We start from the raw sequence: 22987 nt of genomic DNA, 5'->3' as shown, positions 1-22987 counted from the left end.
ATTGAAGAACTAAAACACAGAAAAACAAATCTAGAAATTGTCAATGCATGTAGTGAACACATGTAAATGTGTTATTATTTATTATTTCATGTGCTCTAATAATCATTGGTAGTCAGTAGTTATTGCTGTTTATTGCTAAAACATTTAAAAACTTGAAAAAAAAAACGCCACATGACTGCCATTACGGTCAGTTTAATACTGCATTGACACTATAAAAAAAACATCTCTGCACTGTCTGCAGTTATGCTTCCCTCACAAGGAAGGTTTGAGAAACTAATGGAATAACACTCTTTAGGAAACATAATGGGCAGATTAAAAGTGCATTGAAATCATTGCAGTATTTACAATTAGGTTGACTTTACATTGTTATGACCTAATCATATATGCCTGCGTCTTGAAATGATGATGATGATGATGATGATGATGATGAATACTTTATTCATCCTTTTAGGGAAATTCAAACAAATTGAAATATAAACAAACAAAACTTTTTTGTCAGTTTATTAAAAAAATCTAATTAAATCTAAATTTTAATTAATAAAGTTTAACTTCTTCCTTAGAATGTTACACACGCATATTTACTTCTCTCTTTCTTGAAAGTTCAAAAGGTACTGCATAATAGGAATGACCTGCGAAATTGTATTTGTATTTGTGTATTTGAGAGAGAGAGAGAGAGAGAGAGAGAGAGAGAGAGAGAGAGAGAGAGAGAGAGAGAGAGAGAGAGAGAGAACTGGATCACCCCATGAAATTAATAGTAATTGGAGCAATGAACTTGTCTTGCATAAAACCAAACTCAGCCAAAATGCCTTCAGGCAAGTAGCAATAAATGATTTATTGAGAATTTGCGACATAATTGATGGCATGATTGATGATAACATATTTCTGCAAATTTGAGATTTAATGAAAATATGGCTCATCATAATGCTCTGCTCCCTGAAAATGAATAAAACACTAAATACGCAAGTCAAACTGTGAGAAAAGTCTATATTCAGAACAGTCACGTTGACAGGAGAATATTGTTATCCTACAAAAGCTTGTTAGGTGAGTGGAATCCGAACATGATGTAAATCCAAATGGAAACTTTAAATTTGTCCTTTGAGAGGTAACACTGTAATAACCATAACTATTAGCTGTCTGATGGTTTGGACTGGAGCACAGATGGCTAGGGGAGGCTGAGATCCCTAGTGGATTATTTGATGTATTTTTGCCGGTTTTGAATGGGTAATTTTGACACAGGAGATACAGTGTTCATTTGAAATAGCAGATGTTGAGATAATATTGTGCATGCATGTGAGAGTATGTGTATGTGAGTGAGGGAGGTAGAGGTAAATGGTAGTTAGCTTCAATATAATGTGCGTTTTGATTCATTTATTAAAACTATATAAAAAAAAAACCCCTCTGTCCTTTAGAAATGAGAGCTTATGTGCACGAAGGCATCTCCACATTCAGTCATCTTTATTAGTTCTGGCCATTGTTTGGCATTTGGCAGCCAATAGCCTCAGTTTCCATGTCCACGTACGTCCAGATGTAATTATCATCATTTCTCATTGCTAAAGGCACTTATGGGAATGTTGCCAGTTGGTTTTCTACACATTACAGACAATATTATAGCTTGGCTTTGACATTTAATCTGGTGTTGAGAACTTGTGGCACATTGTGAGACAAGATTTGTTGGCTGGGATCAACTTAATCTTATTTTAATCCTTGGTCTTCACAAAAGAGTACCTCTCTTGCTTTAGCTCTTTGGCACACGCAAAATCAACAGTGGGGTCAACATCAGGCAGGCATATGTCTTATTAAAGAAAAAAGACACAAATAGTGTGTGTGTGCGTGTGTGTGTGGGGGGGATCCTTTGGGAGGAGGATGCTGCAATCCCAGTGACATTCTCTACTTTAATCCCTGTGATGTTTGGTTTAAATGTCTCTCCTAATACAATTTGCTCTTGTAATGCAACTTTCATGTAGGTATTTTGCTGATTTTGAAGTCAACAACAGTCAAAATGGACCCCATTTACTTGTTCCTGCTCTTATTGTGGGCGATTCATCTGTGTATGCTATTGTCTTTGTAATCTTTAATCAAAATGTAATAACGTGCTCTATCTCTGAAACGATTTCTCATTCCGCCTGACATCATCATGATCAGGAAAAAAAATAGACAAATATGCTTCAAATACTTGTCTGCTGCAAGCTGCAGCCACCATATGAAACTAGCGTAGCGAGCACAGATATGGCTAGAAGGTGCGTTTTCAGCTGTTTCCCTCCCAAAACCCTGTTTCTCTATTCCCATTCCCAAACTACCCTGGTCGTGTGCCTGCTGGCTTGAATTGTTCTGCTTTGAAGAAGGAAGAATGTCACTGAGTTTGCGGTTCAGTTTGAGGCATTTTACTCCTGAATGCTTCCACAATCTGATCATAAAATGGGGTTTGCAGACATTTTACAGTTTTTAGTTAAAAATGTGTAATTAAGTATTGCTATTTAGTATTACGTCTCACTGGTAAAAGTAACACTAAACAATTTCAAACCCATTTCTTATATGCAATTTAAATGTAATTTATAGTGTGTGTGTGTGTGTGTCCTCAAAGATAATATTGCTTGTAATTTTTGACCTTGTGGGGACATTTTCTGGTCTTAAATCATACTACATACATAAATCATAATCATACTCTGTGAGGGTTGTGTTTAGGGGTAGGGTTATAGGGGATAAAATATAAAACTGTTATGCAACTTAATATTTTGTGCAAACTAAAACATTTTTTTCCAGGATTCTTTGATGAATAAAGTCTTGAAGTAACATGCAACATCTGATCAATGGGATATGGGACATTCTTCTTTCAGACGGATACAATCTGAGTTATATTACAAAATGTCCTGGCTCTTCCAAGCTTTGTAATGGCAGCGAATGGTTGTTTCTGTTTTGAAGTCCATAAAAGTGCATCTATCCTTCATAAAAGTGCTCCACACGGCTCTGAGGGGGTTAATAAAGGCCTTCTGAAGTGAAGTGATGCGATGCATGTGTGTAAGCCATTCAGTGCCATTATAATGCTTGGAAGAGCCAGGACATTTTTAATATAACTCAGATTGTATTCGTCTGAAAGAAGAATGCCATATACACCTAGGATGACTTGAGGAGAGTAAATCATGGGCAAATTTTTATTTCCCTTTAATGCATCTTTGCTGAATAAAATTATTAATTTATGTAACAAAAATGTTACTGATACCAAACCTTTGAACAACAGAAGGGAGAAGGAAAATAAACACATTTGTACAAGTAAACTCAATTCTATTTGTAAAACGCACATTTCCTAAGTAAACACATTGTGTGTTCAGAATTTTTTTAAACCTTTAGTGGAATCCATCTCGAAGGCTTTGCCAGGAAACATACCTTAAGTGAATCATTCAGCTGGAAAGAGTGATCAGAAGAACAAAGAAATCTAGGTCAATCCGAAATGAAAAGAAAATCCCGTTTAGATTACAGAAAACACCCTGTACTGTAACAGAAACTGTAATTGGTGGAGCTCAACGTAGTCAGTGTTATAAGGATATCCAGGTTCAGTGTTTTTAACTAGCCTTGGCACGGTTCTTTGGATGCGTCAAATTCGGGAAAACTTGCACTTCAAGCCAAAATAAAGACAAAGGCCTCATGAATCTGCTTTTCAGAAATGGTGTTTTGAATCAGAATATGCCAGATGAAGACCTAATCAGTGTTTCACAATGTGGAAAGCCTCGGTGGATTCTGAAGAGATCATGAGATGAAAAATCCCACCAGTGTGAAGAGGTTTGCCCTCATGAGCTTCACAGAGCTGTGCTTTGAAGGGATGAATAAAGATGATTAAGGGGAATTTCAGGGAGAGAGAAAGAACAAACATGACTTGATTACAGTCTCTTCTCTGTGCTGTTTTGAGACATTGAGAGCAAATGCTTATTTAAATTGGTAACATAATGCGAATTAGCCTGGAAATACAAATGTGCATGCAAAATATATAGGGCTGCAGTTGTTTTGGGTTAGGGGGGAGTGGGGTAAGATGCGACAGTGGCATTTTTACCATACACAGCTGCCTGTGATTGAGAGATATTCATGGCTAATTTTTAGCCCTGGTTTTACATTTATGATATGAATTATATATATTTTAGACATGGATATGTTTTGACATCTTACCTACCATGTAGAAAATGTACTTTGGCATGCAAAGTAGATTTTATCATGAAAAAAACATTGCATTTCTTAAAACATAATTAGTTTCATGATAAAATCTACTTTGCATGTCAAAGTACATTTTCTACATGTAGGCAAGATGTCAAATCAAATATATCCATGTCTAAAATTCATATCATACATACACTCTTAAAAAAAAAAGGTTCTATATGGCACCAAAAATAGTTCTTGGCTCGTAATCATAGGGGAACCTTTTTTAGTGCTATATAGCACCATTTTTGGTGCTTCAGTGGTTCTTCAGCGGTTCTTCAGAGGTTCTTCACCGGTTCTTTGACTAAGGTGCTATATAGCACCTCTGAAGAACCACTGAAGCACCAAAATTGGTGCTATATAGCACTAAAAAAGGTTCCCCTATGATTACGAGACTTTTTTTTTAGAGTGTATCATAAATGTGAAACCAGGGCTAAAAATTAACCATGAATTATTAATGAAAGTAATAGTCAGCATATGGTTTAGTTACTCTGCTATATGAATAACAAAGTTAAAAGGCTTTCTGTGAATGTATATCCATTGAATCAATATAGTTGTGCTGGTATTTCTGCACTTTAATATCCCATTATGCTTTTTAAAGCATTAGAGGCAAAACTCACATATATGTAATAAGTAACATTATTTGAACCCCTTTTTTTACGGCAAGGCGGGAAGAAGCTAAATAATCTCATTTTGTTTGAATGTTTACTTGTCAAGTTCAGAGTTACAGTATTGTAAGAATTTTTTTTAATGAAAAATATGTCTATCAATAACAACAAACCAAACTAGCTAGCCCCTAGTGTGCACACACACATACAGTCATAAAGTCCCACAGAAGTCCAAAGGTTCAAAGACTAGCACATGCTAGTAGGTGCATGGAATGGGCTTTGAACCTTTTCCACCTGTTTCTTCCAGGTGGCATAAAGGAAGTTTAGCACACGTGGAGGTCCTTACTCTTTCCTTCACAGTATCCTACACCCCAGTGGAAACCACTTAGGCCTTTGTGAGGAGGTATTGTGAGGTATGTCCGAGTAGATCTCTGCGGTGCTTTGACACCAGCCATCCTGCGGTTTCAGAGGTTACAATTGGTGATGAAACCTCCACTGTCAGCGATAGGCCAGTCTGCCTGCATGAGGAGTTTTTACAAGAAAATCAAAGAGTGTTGCTTTTACCAAATAATCAGAAAGTTTTTATTAAATAATTTATGAATGATCTATTGAGTAAATGTAACCTTCTAAAATATCTGTCCTTTGTTTTGTATTTTTCAGTCAGCAATTTCTTTATTTACTCAAACTCCAACTGATTTTGTATTACATGATTGATTTTTTGATAACATTGCAAATCACGCTCTTAAAAGGATAGTTTGCTCAAAAATCGAAATTGTCATCATTTACTTGCCTTGATGTCAATCAAAACCCTTGTGACTTTCTTTCTTCAAAATGTTTTTGTGATATCTCAAATAGTAAATAAAAAGCATTCGGACCGCCTGTGGTGGAGATCAAGTTTTCAATGTTGTTCATTTGTCAGTGTGGTGTTTTTAATATGCTTTTATCAAGACAAACCATGTGCAAATTCATCATGAGTATTTTCTTCTGAAAACTGCAGTGTGTCGAAGTCAGTCTCAAAAACGCAGTTTGAAACCACACCTGTTTCCTACCATCACAAACACTTTTAAGAAGGGACAGGTAAAATCGACTACATATGGCAATATAGCAGGTGAATTACAGTATGTATATAATAACGTTCACTGACGTTCTAAGTTGTTAAAAGTGTTTCTAAGGATGCTTTAGAAGGCAGCTTCTAAGATGGCGAACATGGAACATTTGCATATTTGTGGTTCCATGTATACTAAATTAAGCAAGGGTGTAGAGTTACAGTCAAGCTATTTTAAGGCATGAACAGATTATTTGCACAGGATTTTTTTTTTAAATGTCATTTTGTTTATCAAGATGAGTTTTTAGAAGATTTTAGGGGATTTTAGAAGAAGAACAAGTTGAGCTTTTGTAAGAACAAGTTAACCCTAGGAATGTGCTTAAGATGTTCTGCAGTTACTTGTAGTTGTGCATTTTACAAGTCCCCTAGAGTTAAATAGTTGAGTTTTACCGTTTTTGAATCCATTCAGCCGATCTTTGTATCTGGCGGTAGCACTTTTAGCATAGCTTAGCATACATCATTGATTCTAATCAGTCCATTAGCATCTCATTCAAAAAATGACCAAAGACACTTTCAATATTTTTCCTATTTAAAACTTGACTCTTCTACAGTTACATTGTGTGCTAAGACCAACTGAAAAGGAAAAGTTGCAATTTTCTACACACCTATATGGCTAGGAACTACTTTCTCATTCCTGCGTAATAGTCACGGATCTTCGCTAGAGTCCCTATACCTGTGTGATTAGCCATGGTTCTGTGTGTTGTAAAGGGCTGTGATAGTAAGTCGAAGGTGTATACTACCACCATGTTTCACAGAATACCAACGAATCATTGCGCCGCTGCAGCCATGGTTCGGCCGCGAAGATCCGCGACTATTACGCAGGAATGAGAAAGTAGTTCCTAGCCATATAGGTGTAGAAAATCGAAACTTTTCATTTTCAGTTGGTATTAGCACACGATGTAACTTTAGAAGAGTCAAGTTTTAAATAGGAAGAATATTGAAAGTGTTCATTTTTTGAACGAGAGGCTAATGGACTGATTAGAATCAATGATGTATGCTAAGCTACGCTAAAAGTGCTACAACCAGATACAAAGATCGGCTGAATGGATTCAAAAACGATAAAACTCAACTATTTAACTCTAGGGGACTTGTAATGAGCCTATTTTCAAAAAAAGTGGAGTGTTCCTTTAATCTGAAGTCTTGGGTATATACTGTTTGTGTGATCATTTAGAACAAGTATTTATTTATTTAGATAGTTTTTACACATAAATAAATAAATATCTCATGTCTCGTATGACATTAATGCTAATGTGAATACTCTATCATCTGTATTGCAATTAATTAGTTGTGCTTATGAATTTAAGCCTACATAAGTTATACCCTATTATCTGTCATTGAAATTCATGTGTCATGCATGAACTCTGGACAAATTATGACATATCACTCATATTTCAGATGGTTTTTCATACATTTTGAGATTTAATATGGTACTAATAAAAGCAATAATTAATGTTTCAGTGGTTACTTTTATTGGATTTATGATGCTGTACACAACATGCAATTTGACATTATGAAATGTTTTTAATTTGGGAGGTTGTATTCCAGAAGCAGCAATACATTTTTAATAAGATCTGCTCTAAATCACATTCTCCAGTGGGAGTTTCTCATGCGTAATGGTAACTCAACTGTGTCATTTTAAGTCTTGTCTAATCATTGTGTGTACACTTTTTAACAAGCCCAAGTGAAACAAAAGTTAAACCCCGATTCATAACATCAGCCTCATTTTTATATTTTTTTCTTTGAGTGACATGGGAACATGTCCAGCACATTTGCGCAAGATCCATTTAATTTTCAGGGAAGTGAGCTTAGCCCTTTAAAGGTCCCGTTTTCCCTGTTTTTTTGAAGCTTTGATTGTGTTTACAGTGTGCAATATAACATGTGTTCATGTTTCGCGTGTAAAAAAACACAGTATTTTTCACACAATTTACTTATCTGTATACCGCTGTTTTCACTGTCCTAAAAACGTCTTGAGGATTTCCTTATTCTATGAAGTCCCTCCTTCAGAAATACGTAACGAGTTCTGATTGTGCCAGCGGTTCCCGTGTTGTGATTCGACAGCAGCATAACGCACGTTGCCCGGAAAGGTCACGCCTCTTGACCATGCGCTCAATGTTATTGTAAACATGTCTATATTACCGTATCAATTTGAGCCACAAAGGTGATTTGACTCCGGGATGAAAATAACAGCGTCTAGACGACATGGCGACAAACGCAACACTTCCTCTTCTCCACGTGGGAGAGCAACAAGACCACGCCCCCTTTTGCGTATTCTTGTTGGCGGAGGTTAGTCGACAAACTGTTCTACTGACGTCATTAAAGCAGGATGTACAGGGATGTAGTCCGAACCGGCCGTTCACTGTAGGCTTTGAAAGGGAACTTCTGTTAAATAAAATATCTCGCTTGGCATTGAACTTTGAGCTTTATAATTTTACAGGTATTATTTATGCTTTAACAGCAACATTACACACTAAATAAAGTTTGAAAAATGGGATCACGAAGAACAGGACCTTTACAGACGGATATGTTGACTCCCATACTCACCTGTAACTTCAAGAGTATCCTGTGGGAATAACTCTTAACAGACACTCACACCACCGCTGACAAACAACAAATATGTTAGACGTGCTACCAGATTAAAGTTCCAAGCATCCTTTTTTGTTTGTTTGGGTAACTTTTTCAAAGTCTTTGTCTTTCAAAGTCAGAACAGAAGTGCGAGTAATTATGACAGAAGTTACATTTTTGGGTGAAATATCCCTTTAAATTCTGCATAACAATCTCTGTTCAGGTTTAGAAAAACATGATATTAAAAGTACAGGTCCCCTTCCTCCCCCCACTTGTGACACATTTTTAAAAAATAATTTACTCACCCTCATAAACCTGTATGATGACTTTCTTCACAATTTTTATTTTGGAATATCTTCAATAGTATCTTCAAAATCCCCACATGAAAATAGTCTGTGGAATATGGAACTTACATGAGATTTAAAAACATTAAACATTTGTGCGTTTGTGTTCTGTCAGAACTGTCAATTTGAAGACGTCACGCTTAAACGTATACAGAAGACAGAAATCCAGGATCAAAAACAAGGCAGGATGGACTGAAATGAAAAATTAAAAACATGCTTTTTGAGGAAGAAGGAATGTCATGCAACCTGTCCATGTTAGGATCTGCATAATTTGGCTTCTACAAGGTGACGGATGGATTCGCACCAAAATACTGTTGGTTTTAATTGGGCTGGGTGGCTTTTGACATCAACAGCAAAAGATATGGGAACCGCTTTCTCCTTCCTTTAAAAAAGTTGATAAGCCTATTTAATTTGCTCTCCTAAATGCATGATTATACACTTTGTTGCATTTTATTATTTGCATTTAACATTGTTTTTTTTAGAACAGACGTATGACCCATTTTTGGGTCACGACCCACCAGCTGGGAACTACTGCTTTAAATATTAAATAGTTATTTTGTTGTTGTTGTCTTTTACAGTTTATTTTGTGCACACCAGGGACTGATGTAGTTTGTATGATTTGCAAGTGTTATTAAACAGTCAGTATGATTTTCCCCACTATCTAAAATAAAATCTAGACGATATTTACGATATGTTTCTTTTTCGTTTCCTCTAGTCAGTTTGGAGTGTTATACACAGAAATATCTTGTGTGTCTTGTAAATATTTAGCAAAAATTAAAAACCATCATTAGCTAGTAAATCACATTCTAGGTCAATATGTTCTGTGTATATACGCAGATAGGGCCAGATTTACTAACAGCTTGCTCTAACACATCCTCTTTTAGTGTTAAAAAATCTGCTGTCGGGATTTACTAAAGACATACAGTGAAAAATTAGCGCTGAAAAGACATGGACGCAGTTATTTTTTTGCGGCTGACTGTTACAGTTATGCTTACTTTAAGTTTAATTTTCATTGTATTCAGTTCCTGTTGTGTCTGACTTTATCTAGTTAGTTTTCCTTGGTTCACAGTTTTCCACCACTAGTTTGTCACCTTGGTTACTCGTTAATTAGATCCCACTTGTTTCATCATCCTATGTGTATTATGTGGGTATAATAAACATATAACATATAATATAATGTGTATATTATATGTATATAATAGCTCTCTGTTTCAGTTCCTCAATGTCTGGTGTTGTTTGTGTAAAGGACACACTGTTATGTTGTACCCGCCTGTTGGACTACTGCTTTGGTTTTGTTTTATTAAAGTTAACCTCTTTATTATTTGATCTTTCATGGACTAACCGTGACCTTATTGCATATGCATTTGTAGGAGTTTCCCTTTCAAACGCAAAATGTATGGGAGGAGAGCATTTAAATGAAGCATCCAACATGAGTAGTCAATTTGTGCCATTATTTACTGCCCAAAATAGCATGTCTTAAACCATACGCTAATTTGCGCTGCTCTTGGTAGATTGCGTTGGTCATTATGGAAATGATCCGCTGTCTATGTTTTTTAATTTGCGCATCATCAGAACTTTCCACTCCCATCTGCGCTTTTTAGAATTGCACTCTCACGCTAATTTCGCCATGTTTAGTAAATCCGGCCAATGATCTGTCTTCCAGGTCCTTATTTTTAAAATCTCTGCTTTCATTCTGATTTCAGATGCTACCTGTTGGATGGGATCTCAAAAGGAGCATGGTTGAACCGTTCTAGTATCATTTACGCAGGGAATGACAAGTGGTCAGGGGATCCTCGTGTGTCCATCGTATCGAATGTGGGGGATAAACATGAATACAGCTTACAGATACAGAAAGTGGATGTAACGGACGAGGGCTTGTACACCTGCTCGATACAGAGTGAACGTAACCAACGCCCAAAGCTCATTCAGTTAATTGTAAAAGGTGAGTTTCATCAGATTTCATATCAACTACTTATTTTACTGTGGTTTGCCATGTTTTTTACTGAGAAATAACTTACCGATATATTAGCTCCTAGTTTGGTTTTTAGGGGTTGAAGTATTGATTGGGTTGACAGTATTTATTAATAGTATTGATGATATAAATTTGTGTTGAATTTACATCCATACAGGGCTCGACATTAACGCTTGTCCGCTTGTCCGGGACAAGTGGATTTTTTGAAGGGGCAAGTGAAAAAGAATTTTACTTGCCCGACGGACAAGTATCCTGAGTAAAACGTCAAAGCAATAAATAACTAAGGAATCACCAAAGTGCAATAATGATTCTGCATTCAGTTAGTGTAAGTGGGGATCGATAGTGGATAATAATATAAAACGAACTGATGTTAAAGCCTTGTTTACTTTCGCCTTAAAGCACATTACTTTCGCCTGGCTCCACAGTGCGAGCCTCCACTGACTGCGCGCGGTCCTCTCCAAACGGACGAGGCGTTTATACTTGACGCGCTCGCCGTGGTGCTATTCTTTGGGCTATTCTGAGGGTGACTCTGAGTAATTGTTCTATAAACCATCAGGAAAAAGCGTCGAGAAGAAGTGGGCTAATGTACACAGGTGATGATATTTATTTTAGTACACTTCACCAAAATCCACACTACAAAAGAATTGTGTAAAACTCAGTTAACCTTGATATTATTACTTGTGACATGAGAACAAAATATATGCACAGATATACAACTAATTAACGATCTCTTAAATATTTCTTATATTCATTAAACATTTTCATTTAGTTTCGTGATTTTTTTTATTTTTTATTAAACATGGATCTTTATTTAAAAGGGCTTATTTCTGCTTTTGTAGGCTCATTTTGTAAATATAAGCACCTAATTTGTATGTGCAAACTGGGTGCCGGTGTGATGAGACGCCATGCTCGGCTAGATTCGCCTAGAACTCGTTCATCTTCGGAAATGGGGTCTTGCGCACCCAAAGCGCACGACCGCCCACTCCGCGTTGACGTCATTTTTGCCCCACGCACCCTCGCGTCTTTGCGGACGCGTTGAGTATAAACAAGGCTTAACAAGGTTGTGCTTTTGAGGCTCGCGCAGCCTCTCGAGGAGAAAATCGAAAACAAATGAGCGCCGCTCATACAAAGAAACTCAGTTAACATACATGGTTAAAATTGTGTCGTTTTTATATTTATAACATATGATACAGTTAAGTAACATCACACTAACAAGTGTTGTTTTCCTGAATACCATCACGACTGAAAATGACACTGATTTCATATGACAGTTTCATAAACAATTAATTCATATTAAGTCACTTACATTTTAGATGCAATATGGACTGTTTTTGTTCTATTTCAGCAGCGAAAATAGTTATAAACAAATATCATAGCGGAACCGTAACGCATGTCACAGCAACAGCATGTTACTGAATGATTCAGCATTTGAATGAATCGGTTGAATCAAAGATTCAATGACCTATTCGTAAACGACCGCCTAATTATTGAATGAATCAGCCGTTTCACTGAATCGACTCAATGACTCTCTCATTAAGACGGTCACATGCTGCCACCTACTGGTGGTTTAGTTTAATCTTTCCAACATTTCTTATTTGTATATTCAAAAATATTTAACATTAAACATTAAACATAATTAAACATTATTTAATGCAGTTGTAATTTTTCAGTGTAAATTATTTAATTTGATTGTTAACAGCCTATAGTGTCTTATTCTAATTTAATTTATAGATCAAATTTAAGAATATAAAAGGAAAGCTGAAGCATAGCCTATATTTAATAAGATTATGGAAAAATTGCCTTTATAAAAAGATAAAAATATCACAAATATACATATTTAAATATGTCAAAGCTGATTGAACATGGTGAGAATATTGCTTCAGAAGAGATTATATTTACAAAAAAAATCCGGACAAGCTAATTTTTTACTCGGACAAGTGAATGACAGATTTACTTGTCCGAAGGACAAGCATGGGAACAGGCTTAATGTCGAGCCCTGCCATATTCATGAAACTATATTTTGACTTCAAAGTGCCCAAAATGTCATAAATGTTTTGAATCTTGAGGGCACTGCATGCTATTTTACGCTACTGCTTAAAGCTTAGGGTAGTTTTTCATACGTGTATACGTTTGTTGTAGTCTTCCTGAAAAAGCGGACTGAATGTGTTACTAATGACTATGAAATCATCAAACGTTGGTAAAAACCCTTTTAAATGTTTCATTATGTAAATAGGGACTCTAGCTCTACATGTGTGCCCCCCTTTTAAGGAATTAGAGTAAAGTCTGTTGCAAATTAGCCTATAGGCTATAGATAGCAGTTGGAGTGTAGGATCTAGTGTGAGATTTTATGTTGCATAATAACATGATTATATACTGCCAAGTTCAAGTGGATCTAAATAGACATTTTCATGGGGTTTGATTTTTAATTTGCATACGTATTGATGAATTTTCTTTTTCATGGTGGGCAAATAAGTCAAAAGTAAATTAGAGTGTCTTTAGAGGAGTGACTCCATTTATGGTCCAAATTTATGGAGGAAAAATATTTTTTTTTTCTCCATCCTGCTCAGCAGCATAATTACTGATAATGTCCATGTGGAATAACATTTTACATCTTCGTCTGTGTAAATGGTCACTATGCAAGGCTCATTTTTTATTAGGGCCAAATGGGTATCGATTAAGGAGGTATATTCTTTGTGTGTGTGTGTGTGTGTGTGTAAGGAAAACAGTTAGGTTTGCATATTGTCATTGGTTGTCTATACTAATCAATAATGGTGATTTAAGAAAAGGATTTCACCAATGTTGTTATTTGAAAAAAACTCCAAATGCCAGGTACAAATATTGGCATAAAGCTTTACATGTCTGTCTGATTATCCCCTCTTCTCAGTGAACACACATAACCGTGAGGTCTGCTTTCAGAACTTGTTTACATAAGCTTTATGTGTATGAAAAAAAATTAGCTTTTACTATAAACAGGTAATTAAAACGAATGACAGATGCAGAGGTCAGGTGTACTATTTATGTGTTTTGTTTTTCTAAAGATAAGTTGTTGTTTTTTCCTCAATAAAGCTAGTCGGAGTTCTGCTAACTCTCTGGAAATATAAGGTACACCCCAACAAGTCAATACATCAGTCCTTCTTCCAAAATGTGTTTTTGTCTTACACTGATTAACAATGGTAAGCCTATTTGAAGTGTTGATAGTTTAGACCTGACGGCATGGTTTTCATGGGAAATTGTGTAAATACTAGGAGTGAAGCGGTTCTCGGTAATACAATCCAACCGTACCGTTCTCCACCCAAGGTTCAACGCATCTATATTATGGTTTGTTGAAAAAAACAGAAAGAGTTAGGCTAGTGTATGTTTCTGTTGATGGATACACATTCTGGCTTCCCAATACATTACAACAGCGATGATAAAAAAAAAGCATGGACAAAACAGTCACTCTTGAATGCGAGGGCCGTATGCTCGAACACGACCCAGTCATCGCTGGGTGTTGATAGCGCGTGAGCGCAGGTGAAGCCTGACCACCACACGTTGCTATTTGTGTTTAAACTAAACTCATTTGAGCCTTGTAAACATTCAAGAGCAAGACGCAAAAGAGAACTCTCACACTTGCTGAGAGAAGATTTGTATGTGTGTGTGTGCACTCATCTGAAGCGTGCACTCAACGCGCTGCAGATAGCGCGCAAATATTGAGTTCTCTTTCAAGTCTTGCGCTTGAACGGACAAATTCACACAAAAACTATCAACATGCCCGTCTTGGCGAGTATCCTATCAAACATAGTAGTTAAGTCTTAAGTAAAACGTAAACAGACGAGAAAGACATGTTCATGTGTAGCAGTGTACTGGATCAGTGCATTATGTCTTAAAGGGAAAGAAGCCTTTCCATGCTGTCTTTGTTTTTAATGTTATCAAACAACAAATGACAAAGAAATTACTCACTGCTCTTGACCTCTTGATCTTTATTTAATTTATACAGTGAAGATTATAATATGCAATGTTATTTTATATTTGATTGCTTTATTCAGTTTTTGTATCTGAAAACTACTGTTAGATGCATAAAAAGCACTGATTATTTTATATGCATCTTTGCTCTATTGTATGTATTTGTGTTGTTGCTTGTAGTTTGATTATATGTTCTTATTTTCTTTATTTTTATTTGACAGTTGAATATAGCTAATAACTCATTTCCCTCACATAGCACATATTGAACCATACCAAAATCGTGACCCTAAAACCCGTGATAAAAACCGAACCGTGAGTAAATTGAACCGTTACACCCTTAGTAAATACGTCACTTGCCTATGTGGGTTTCGTCATATACAGGTGCAGGTCATATAATTAGAATATCATCAAAAAGTTGATTTATTTCACTAATTCCATTCAAAAAGTGAAACTTGTATATTATATTCATTCATTACATACAGACTGATATATTTCAAATGTTTATTTCTTTTCATTTTGATGATTATAACTGACAACTAAGGAAAATCCCAAATTCAGTAACTCAGAAGATTAGAATATTACTTAAGACCAATACAAAGAAAGGATTTTTAGAAATCTTGGCCAACTGAAAAGTATGAACATGAAAAGTATGAGCATGTACAGCACTCAATACTTAAACTAGGAGTTGGGGCTCCTTTTGCCTGAATTACTGCAGCAATGCGGCGTATCAGTCTGTGGCACTGCTCAGGTGTTATGAGAGCCCAGGTTGCTCTGATAGTGGCCTTCAGCTCTTCTGCATTGTTGGGTCTGGCATATCGCATCTTCCTCTTCACAATACCCCATAGATTTTCTATGGGGTTAAGGTCAGGCGAGTTTGCTGGCAAATTAAGAACAGGGATACCATGGTCCTTAAACCAGGTACTGGTTGCTTTAGCACTGTGTGCAGGTGCCAAGTCCTGTTGGAAAATGAAATCTGCATCTCCATAAAGTTGGTCAGCAGCAGGAAGCATGAATAGCTCTAAAACTTCCTGGTATACGGCTGCGTAAACACAGTGGACCAACACCAGCAGATAACATGGCACCCCAAACCATCACTGACTGTGGAAACTTTACACTGGACCTCAAGCAACATGGATTGTGTGCCTCTCCTCTCTTCCTCCAGACTCTGATCTCCAAAGGAAATTCAAAATTGACTTCCATCAGAGAACATAACTTTGGACCACTCAGCAGTCCAGTCCTTTTTGTCTTTAGCCCAGGCGAGACGCTTCTGACGCTGTCTGTTGTCCAAGAGGGGTTTGACACAAGGAATGCGACAGCCCATGTCTTGCATACGTCTGTGCGTAGTGGTTCTTGAAGCACTGACTCCAGCTGCAGTCCACTCTTTGTGAATCTCCCCCACATTTTTTTTGTTTAACAATCCTCTCCAGGGTGCGGTTGTCCCTATTGCTTATACATTTTTTTCTGCCACATATTTTCCTTCACTTCGCCTCTCTATTAATGTGCTTGGACACAGAGCTCTGTGAACAGCCAGCATCTTTTGTCTTGCCCTCCTTGTGCAAGGTGTCAATGGTCGTCTTTTGGACAACTGTCAAGTCAGCAGTCTTTCCCATGATTGTGTACAGAACGAGACTGAGAGACCATTAAAGGTGTTAATTAGCTGATTAGAGTGTGGCACCAGGTGTCTTCAATATTGAACCTTTCAACAATATTCAAATTTTCTGAGATACTGAATTTGGGATTTTCCTTAGTTGTCAGTTATAATCATCAAAATTAAAATAAATAAACATTTGAAATATATCAGTCTGTGTGTAATGAATGAATATAATATACACGTTTCACTTTTTGAATGGAATTAGTGAAATAAATCAACTTTTTGATGATATTCTAATTATATGACCAGCACCTGTACATAAATAAAGAATATGGGTAACAAAACTGTCGATGGGCCCCATTGACTTCCATCATACTATGGAAGTCAATCAACTGTTTGGTTACTGACATTTTTCAAAATATCATCTTTTGTGTTCAGCAGAAGTAAGCAATTCATACAGGTTTGGAACAACTTGAGTAAATAATGACAGAAAAGTAATTTTTGGGTGAACTATCCCTTTTAAATGAATAAAAAAACATAATTTAAAAAGTTTTATCCTGGTTGATTTGCAGAACTAAAACTAGTTTTAGATTTATTGTTTAATATAATTTATAGTATTTTTATTTATTCACGGAATAACACCTGCATATTACTAATTATTTACTGGCTTTTTAAAATTATTTCAAAATATCTTACTAGCTCAGTTTAGCCACCTATTGTCTTGATAACAGCTTTGTACAGTCTTCTCATTCATTCTCTCAACCAGCTTCATGAGGCGACACCTGGGATGCTTTCTAAATTCTATTGAAGGAGTTCCCATGTATGCTGGTTTCCATGTTGGCTGCTTTTCCTTTACTATCTGTTCCAACTCTTTTAAAATGTTTAGCTCATTTAAATTCTAATTTTTATAAAGAATTTCATATTTAGGCACATTACACAATACAATGTGCTGCAACACATAAATAAACCTGATAATACGTATCATTTTTTTATGAATGTTTCATTAATTTATTTTGTTTACTGGCTTCACCTCACATTCAAGTCATTAGGAGGAGATACTTTCATGACAAGTATTTGTCTAAATTCCCTGGTAGGCTTTTATTGTGTGTTTCCCTTACAAAGTAAACTTGGTGTACAGTTGACACCTCAGTAGGAGGTGCTGATTCTCAACAGTGGCAAATATGCTTATTTTCTATGCGCATAAATCCACTGTGTGTAATTAACCAGAGAAAGATCACTGCAAGGACCCTAAGCCTCTTTGAGATAAGCAAACTAATACAGACCAGTCATATCTGAAGATGTGTAGCTTTAGAGGCTGTAACCTGTAGCCCATCACTGAGTCTCTTCTGTGTAATTATAATCAACAGAATGAATGTCCTTCTTTTCCACTCTCTTAGCCGGGGGCTGTTTCATGATCATGATGGATCTTTTGTCCTTAGAATCCATTACTTGCATGTATCTCAGCATGATCTGGGATAATTAATAACTACTGCTAAGAAAATATACAAGCACTGTTGGGGTAATGACAACAACTAAAGAGAGAGAAGAGAAACGACAGGAAACACATGATGAACAGCAGTCTCGTAATAGGAATCGGTGAGTGGTAAACTTAATCTCCTGCAGAATTGTATCAAAAATGAAATTGCTAGACTGACTCTTACAGTGGCACAAATCCTGGAACGGCAAATCGTACGTAATACGATTAAAATGTCTTATTTGTCCTTTATGAAATTTGAACAGACTGTATTTTGTGGTCTCTTCGAGCTATCTTAATGTATCCTGAACATTTGTGTGGACGAAACAGTTTTGCCAGGTCATTCTTTCTAGCCGACGGGTCAATACTGGGCATCATCAGAGAATGAGTGTGCTTGTTTGTTTTGTAGGGATCGAATGAGGATAGCCCACACACATTTTTCGGAGAATAATCACCTATCTTCTCCACCACTTAAATCTTAGCCTTGTTTACCAGACAGTACCATTTGTCATAGTCCTTGGTGAGTCACCATTAAATAGAGCAGTTTGAGACCACCACATTATACTTTTATAGATGTGCTCAGTTAGTGAACGACAGATCAAATGAATTGCTATTCCGCACATAGGCCCTATATATCTAACTTAGCTAAATATTAGGAGCGATGGTCAGTTTGTCATCAGGAACCACCATTTTGTTTATTGTTCAAGAAGAAATGAGGCAGCCTGGCATTGCATACTTTCTGGTATAGCGGCAACAATAAGACTGAACCGAAAGGACTTTTCTGGTTTTATATCTTTTGTTAATGTCTTCTATGGAAGAAGTTCATTTATGATATATTGATTGTCATGCAGAGAGACTTTCTTCTTTCAGACAAATGCAATCTGAGATATATTAAATAATGTCCTGGCACTTCCAAGCTTTATAATGGCAGTGAATTTGATTTTGAAGCCCAAAAAAGTGCATCCATCTATAAAAGATATCCACACGGCTCCGGGGGCGTTAATAAAGGCCTTCTAAAGCGAAGCAATGCGCTTGTGTTAGACAAATATGAATATTTTAAACTTTAAAAACTAAAATAACTAGCTTCCGGTGGACGGCCTACGCAAATCGACTGACGCCAAAAGAGTAACCCCTGACGCGATTAGGAGTAGCATTAGCTTTGACGCCTCTCACGGTTCAAACAAATAGGGCTGGGCAACTCAAACTCCTCTTCTCTTATATCGAAATCATCTGACATTTTTCTTTAAAAGTCGCTTCGGCGCTCATCAATGCGTCATGCGTCAGGTCAGAGGTCACTCTTTTGCCGTAAATCGATGCGTATGGCCATCTGTCGAAAGCTAGTTATTTTAGTTTATAAAGTTTTAAATATGGATATTTTTCTTACACAAACGCATCGCTTCACTTCAGAAGGCCTTTATTAACCCCCTGGAGCCATGTGGATATCTTTTATGATGGATGGATGCACTTTTTTGGGCTTCAAAATCAAATCCTCTATTCACTGCCATTATAAAGCTTGGAAGAGCCAGGACATTATTTAATATATCTCAGATTGCATTTGTCTAAGAGAAGAATGTCATATACACCTAGGATGGCTTGAGGGTGAGTAAATCATGGGGTAATTTTCATTTTTGGGTGAACTATCCCTTTAAGGGCTTCTAACCTTATTTAACATTTGAATTTCAAAGTCTTTTGAAGGCATACAATAGCTTTGTTGACAAACAGACTGAAATTTAAGACGTTGTTCACAGAAAATGATCTCTCTGTGGCCTCTCTCAAATGCCATTCGCTGTTTCACATAGCCAAACTGGTCTGTCATGTTCAATTACATCAGTGGCATGATTCTAGCCTGGTCCTACCAGACTCTCATACATTTCATTTGTAGTCTGAGTCTGAGTCTTGCCCACTCTCCATTGACAAGCGTTAACTTCCTTGAAGGCGGGTACTCTGTTGAAGTTTAAAACTACTGCTATAACCAAACGTTTGGTCGTGACGTATGTCATCTCAAACTAGCGCACGACATCAACGTCATCGTTCTCAACCACTCCCTCTGTTCGCTGATTGGACCGGAGAAAACCAGAGAATATACCGCAATCCCAGACGGAGTACTTAAGGAAAATTAAAATTGAGCGGAAGTACGTAGGAGGGCGGAGCCAGGCTAGCATGATTCTGGCTTGATTGTGTCAAGTCAGAAATTTTTTTACACTCAAGTGAAGTTGGGTTACTGCAAATGCAGATGCAGTTTAAAAACAAGTGATTTTAAATCATTTAAGGGCAATAAGCCTCGTAAACACAGTCATTAATGTCTTAAGTAATTGTAAACAGTTGAGAAAGAAAACACATCTGTAACAGTATATTGGATCCATGCATTTAGTCTTAAAGTGACAGCAGCCTAATAAACCTGATGTGTCATTAGTTTTAATCAAACAACAAAAGAAAGAAAATCTCTGCTCTTGACTAAATCACTTTTGTAACTTTAACAAGAATAAATGTATATTTAATTTACACAGTGAAGACTATGCAGTGTTTTTTTATATATATATATATACATTTGATTAATTTATAAAGTTTATGTAGTTCAACTTATTTCTAATGCTTAAAGTGCTAAAAGTTTTCAGCAATTGAAATAATTTACTGGAATAATTATTGAACAGAAGGTTTTTAACTGGAATTTGTATTAATTGGGCTTCTTTTTGTTTTCCTTCTTTTACAATTTAACTTTCTGCATTTTTGCACATTTCAATTTTTTTATTATTTACGTTTATACAATTTTTACAAATGAGGACCAAAACAGTTAGTTCTTGTCATGTTTAGATTACTTCTGGGCACAGATTTGTCCCCAAAATATGGTTAAGAAGGCAAACACACACACACACACACACACACACACACACACACACACACACACACACACACACACCCACACACCCACACACACACACACATATTATGTAACTGTTTTCTATTAATATATTTTCAACGAATAAAGGGAAATCCCACACACTAGCAGTACTTGCAAAAAATATGAAAACTTTTTATTAGCAACGTTTCGGTCTACTGACCTTCATCAGGCATATACATATACATATACTTTGGAAAGGCGCTATATAAATAAAACATATTATTATTTATTATTAGTAGTAAAAAAAAAAGTATATCTGGTGTCTGAATAATTTTTGGTTTGACTGTATATACTCTAATTATCTAAATATTCTGAATTGTTCAAGCAAAAAAAACAACAACACTGGTATCACTAGGTTTCATTAGTCCTCAATCCAGTGCTCAATTTTAGTGAAACATCATTAAGCTAGGTTAAGATGTTTTGGACTTCATCTAAAATGTCATGAAATATTAAGCCTCATTTTAGATTCTGTACCAGAGAGCCTGCACCTCACAGCAACTCTGCAAAGTCTTTAATGTGAAAGTTGATCCTTTCATGAATACCTAATATTCCTCACCCTGATATCTCTGTTCATACTGTAAGCACTCCTGCCTATAGATAGAGAATGAAACAGTGTGCTGGGGAACAAAGCAGCGTGACTACACCAGAATGTTACGTGTATGCCTTTTTTATTGTATTAATATCTTAAATGAGCGATAAATAAATGACGAGAACGATATTCTGAAACATCATCAGTATATTAGAAATGCATACCTTTCTTTTAATCAAAGTACTACATTTCAATTAACTCTTCAAATGGACATGTTGTACCAAGAGAGCTCATGTACTGGGTCGTGCACATCCTCACTGTCTCGCGTTCCGTGGCATTACCAACTGAAGAAATCCCAGTGGGTTGAGCAGCCTGTCAGGGTTTGTGTTTTGTTTTTGTCTATGACACCTAATTAGGGATCTAAGTTGGTTGGTTTTAGCAGACTTCAGGTTGTATGGGGAATTGGGAACCACTATGAATGAATGTGGAATCTGGCAGTTTTGCAAGTGTAGCATATTTCCACTTCCAGCCACATGAGTGTATTTAAAATGCATGTGCATATTTGTACTACAATATAGTCTCTGGATCAGAATATTCGGTAATCCCTGTAATGGTGTGCATGGATGAATCATAAAGAGTATTCCCATCATGCACTCTGTTTTAAAACCTGTTAAGCTGCCCATTAAGGCTGCATCCTAACTGATTTTGGAACGCTTTGCATTTGCAGTAACTCTCCATCACACAAATAGCAAGACTACAATAAAGAGACTAATTTGGTGTTAGCATGTTGCTATAAAGGCTAACAAAATAATACTCTTCTTAGCATAAAAATACATATAGTAGCACACAAATATTGAGTGTAATTGCATCAAGACAGAACTATTTTTCAGTTGTGCATAAATGATATGTTTGGATTATATTCGCAATCTTAGAGCAATTATAATGTTGACAACTTTGTGAAGAATACATGTGATGGTGGATTCTAATTAGGCCTAATATAACTGCGTATGTTGGCAGCTCACTTGCATTTGGAACAGAGCCGCATTGTGAGTCACATTGGTTGTTCAGGACACGGAGTTTGTTATTATGTTCAAAGTTGTTACTGACCTTCTCCCTTCCTGATTACAACATCTCTTTCTAGATCAGTCATTGTGAGCTTGATTCAGTGAATGTAATGTCCTTATTTATTTCTTAACTGAAATCGTATTATTTTCCCCCCAAGTGATTCACGACAGGATTATCAGACTGAAGACTTTTCATGCTTGAATCATTTTTGGTCTGTATCCGTTTTTTGAACATATTTGCATCATCGAAATAAACACGGTACTCTAGTAGCAACAGCTGTTCAGTACTACAGCTATGCAACATCTATAGAGAAGGTATCACTTCTTCACCAATTCACTTTTTTTACTCCCTTTGTTTTTACTAGCATAACTTGGAGAGTAGTCGAGACTAGAATGTACTTTTCCTGAAGAAAATGTGAGTGGTGCCTGCAGTGGCAAAATTATGCACTCGGTTGCAAGGGTGTTTCTAAGTGGTTGCTAGGGCATTGCTAGGGTATTCTGGGTGGTTGCTAGGGCGTTGCTAAGTGGTTGCTAAGGTATTCTGGGTGCTTGCTAGGGCATTACTAAGCGGTTGCTAGGGTATTGTGGCTGGTTGCTAGGCAGTTGCTAGGGTCTTCTGGGAGGTTTCTATGCAATGGTGTTGCTTGGCAGTTGCTAGTTATACTATGGTGTTTTTATAGAGTTCTTAGCATGATTTAACACTTAGCTAATCACT

At 36.5% G+C, this 22987-nt stretch overlaps 1 protein-coding gene across 2 annotated transcripts in view; it reads left to right on the top strand.

Moving 5' to 3' along the window:
• negr1 (neuronal growth regulator 1) overlaps positions 1-22987 on the top strand; it is a 165461-nt gene that overhangs the window by 34676 nt on the left and 107798 nt on the right. For both annotated transcript variants that reach the window (XM_079840678.1, XM_079840677.1), the window contains exon 2: positions 10505-10743. In XM_079840678.1, the coding sequence (XP_079696804.1) occupies positions 10505-10743 (239 nt within the window). The remainder of the gene's footprint in view (positions 1-10504; positions 10744-22987) is intronic.

This window comes from Gobio gobio (assembly GCF_949357685.1).
Source record: "Gobio gobio genome assembly, chromosome: 17".
NCBI lineage: Eukaryota > Metazoa > Chordata > Actinopteri > Cypriniformes > Gobionidae > Gobio > Gobio gobio.
Note: the sequence above shows the minus strand (reverse complement) of the source record. Positions and strands in the feature narration are given on the sequence as shown.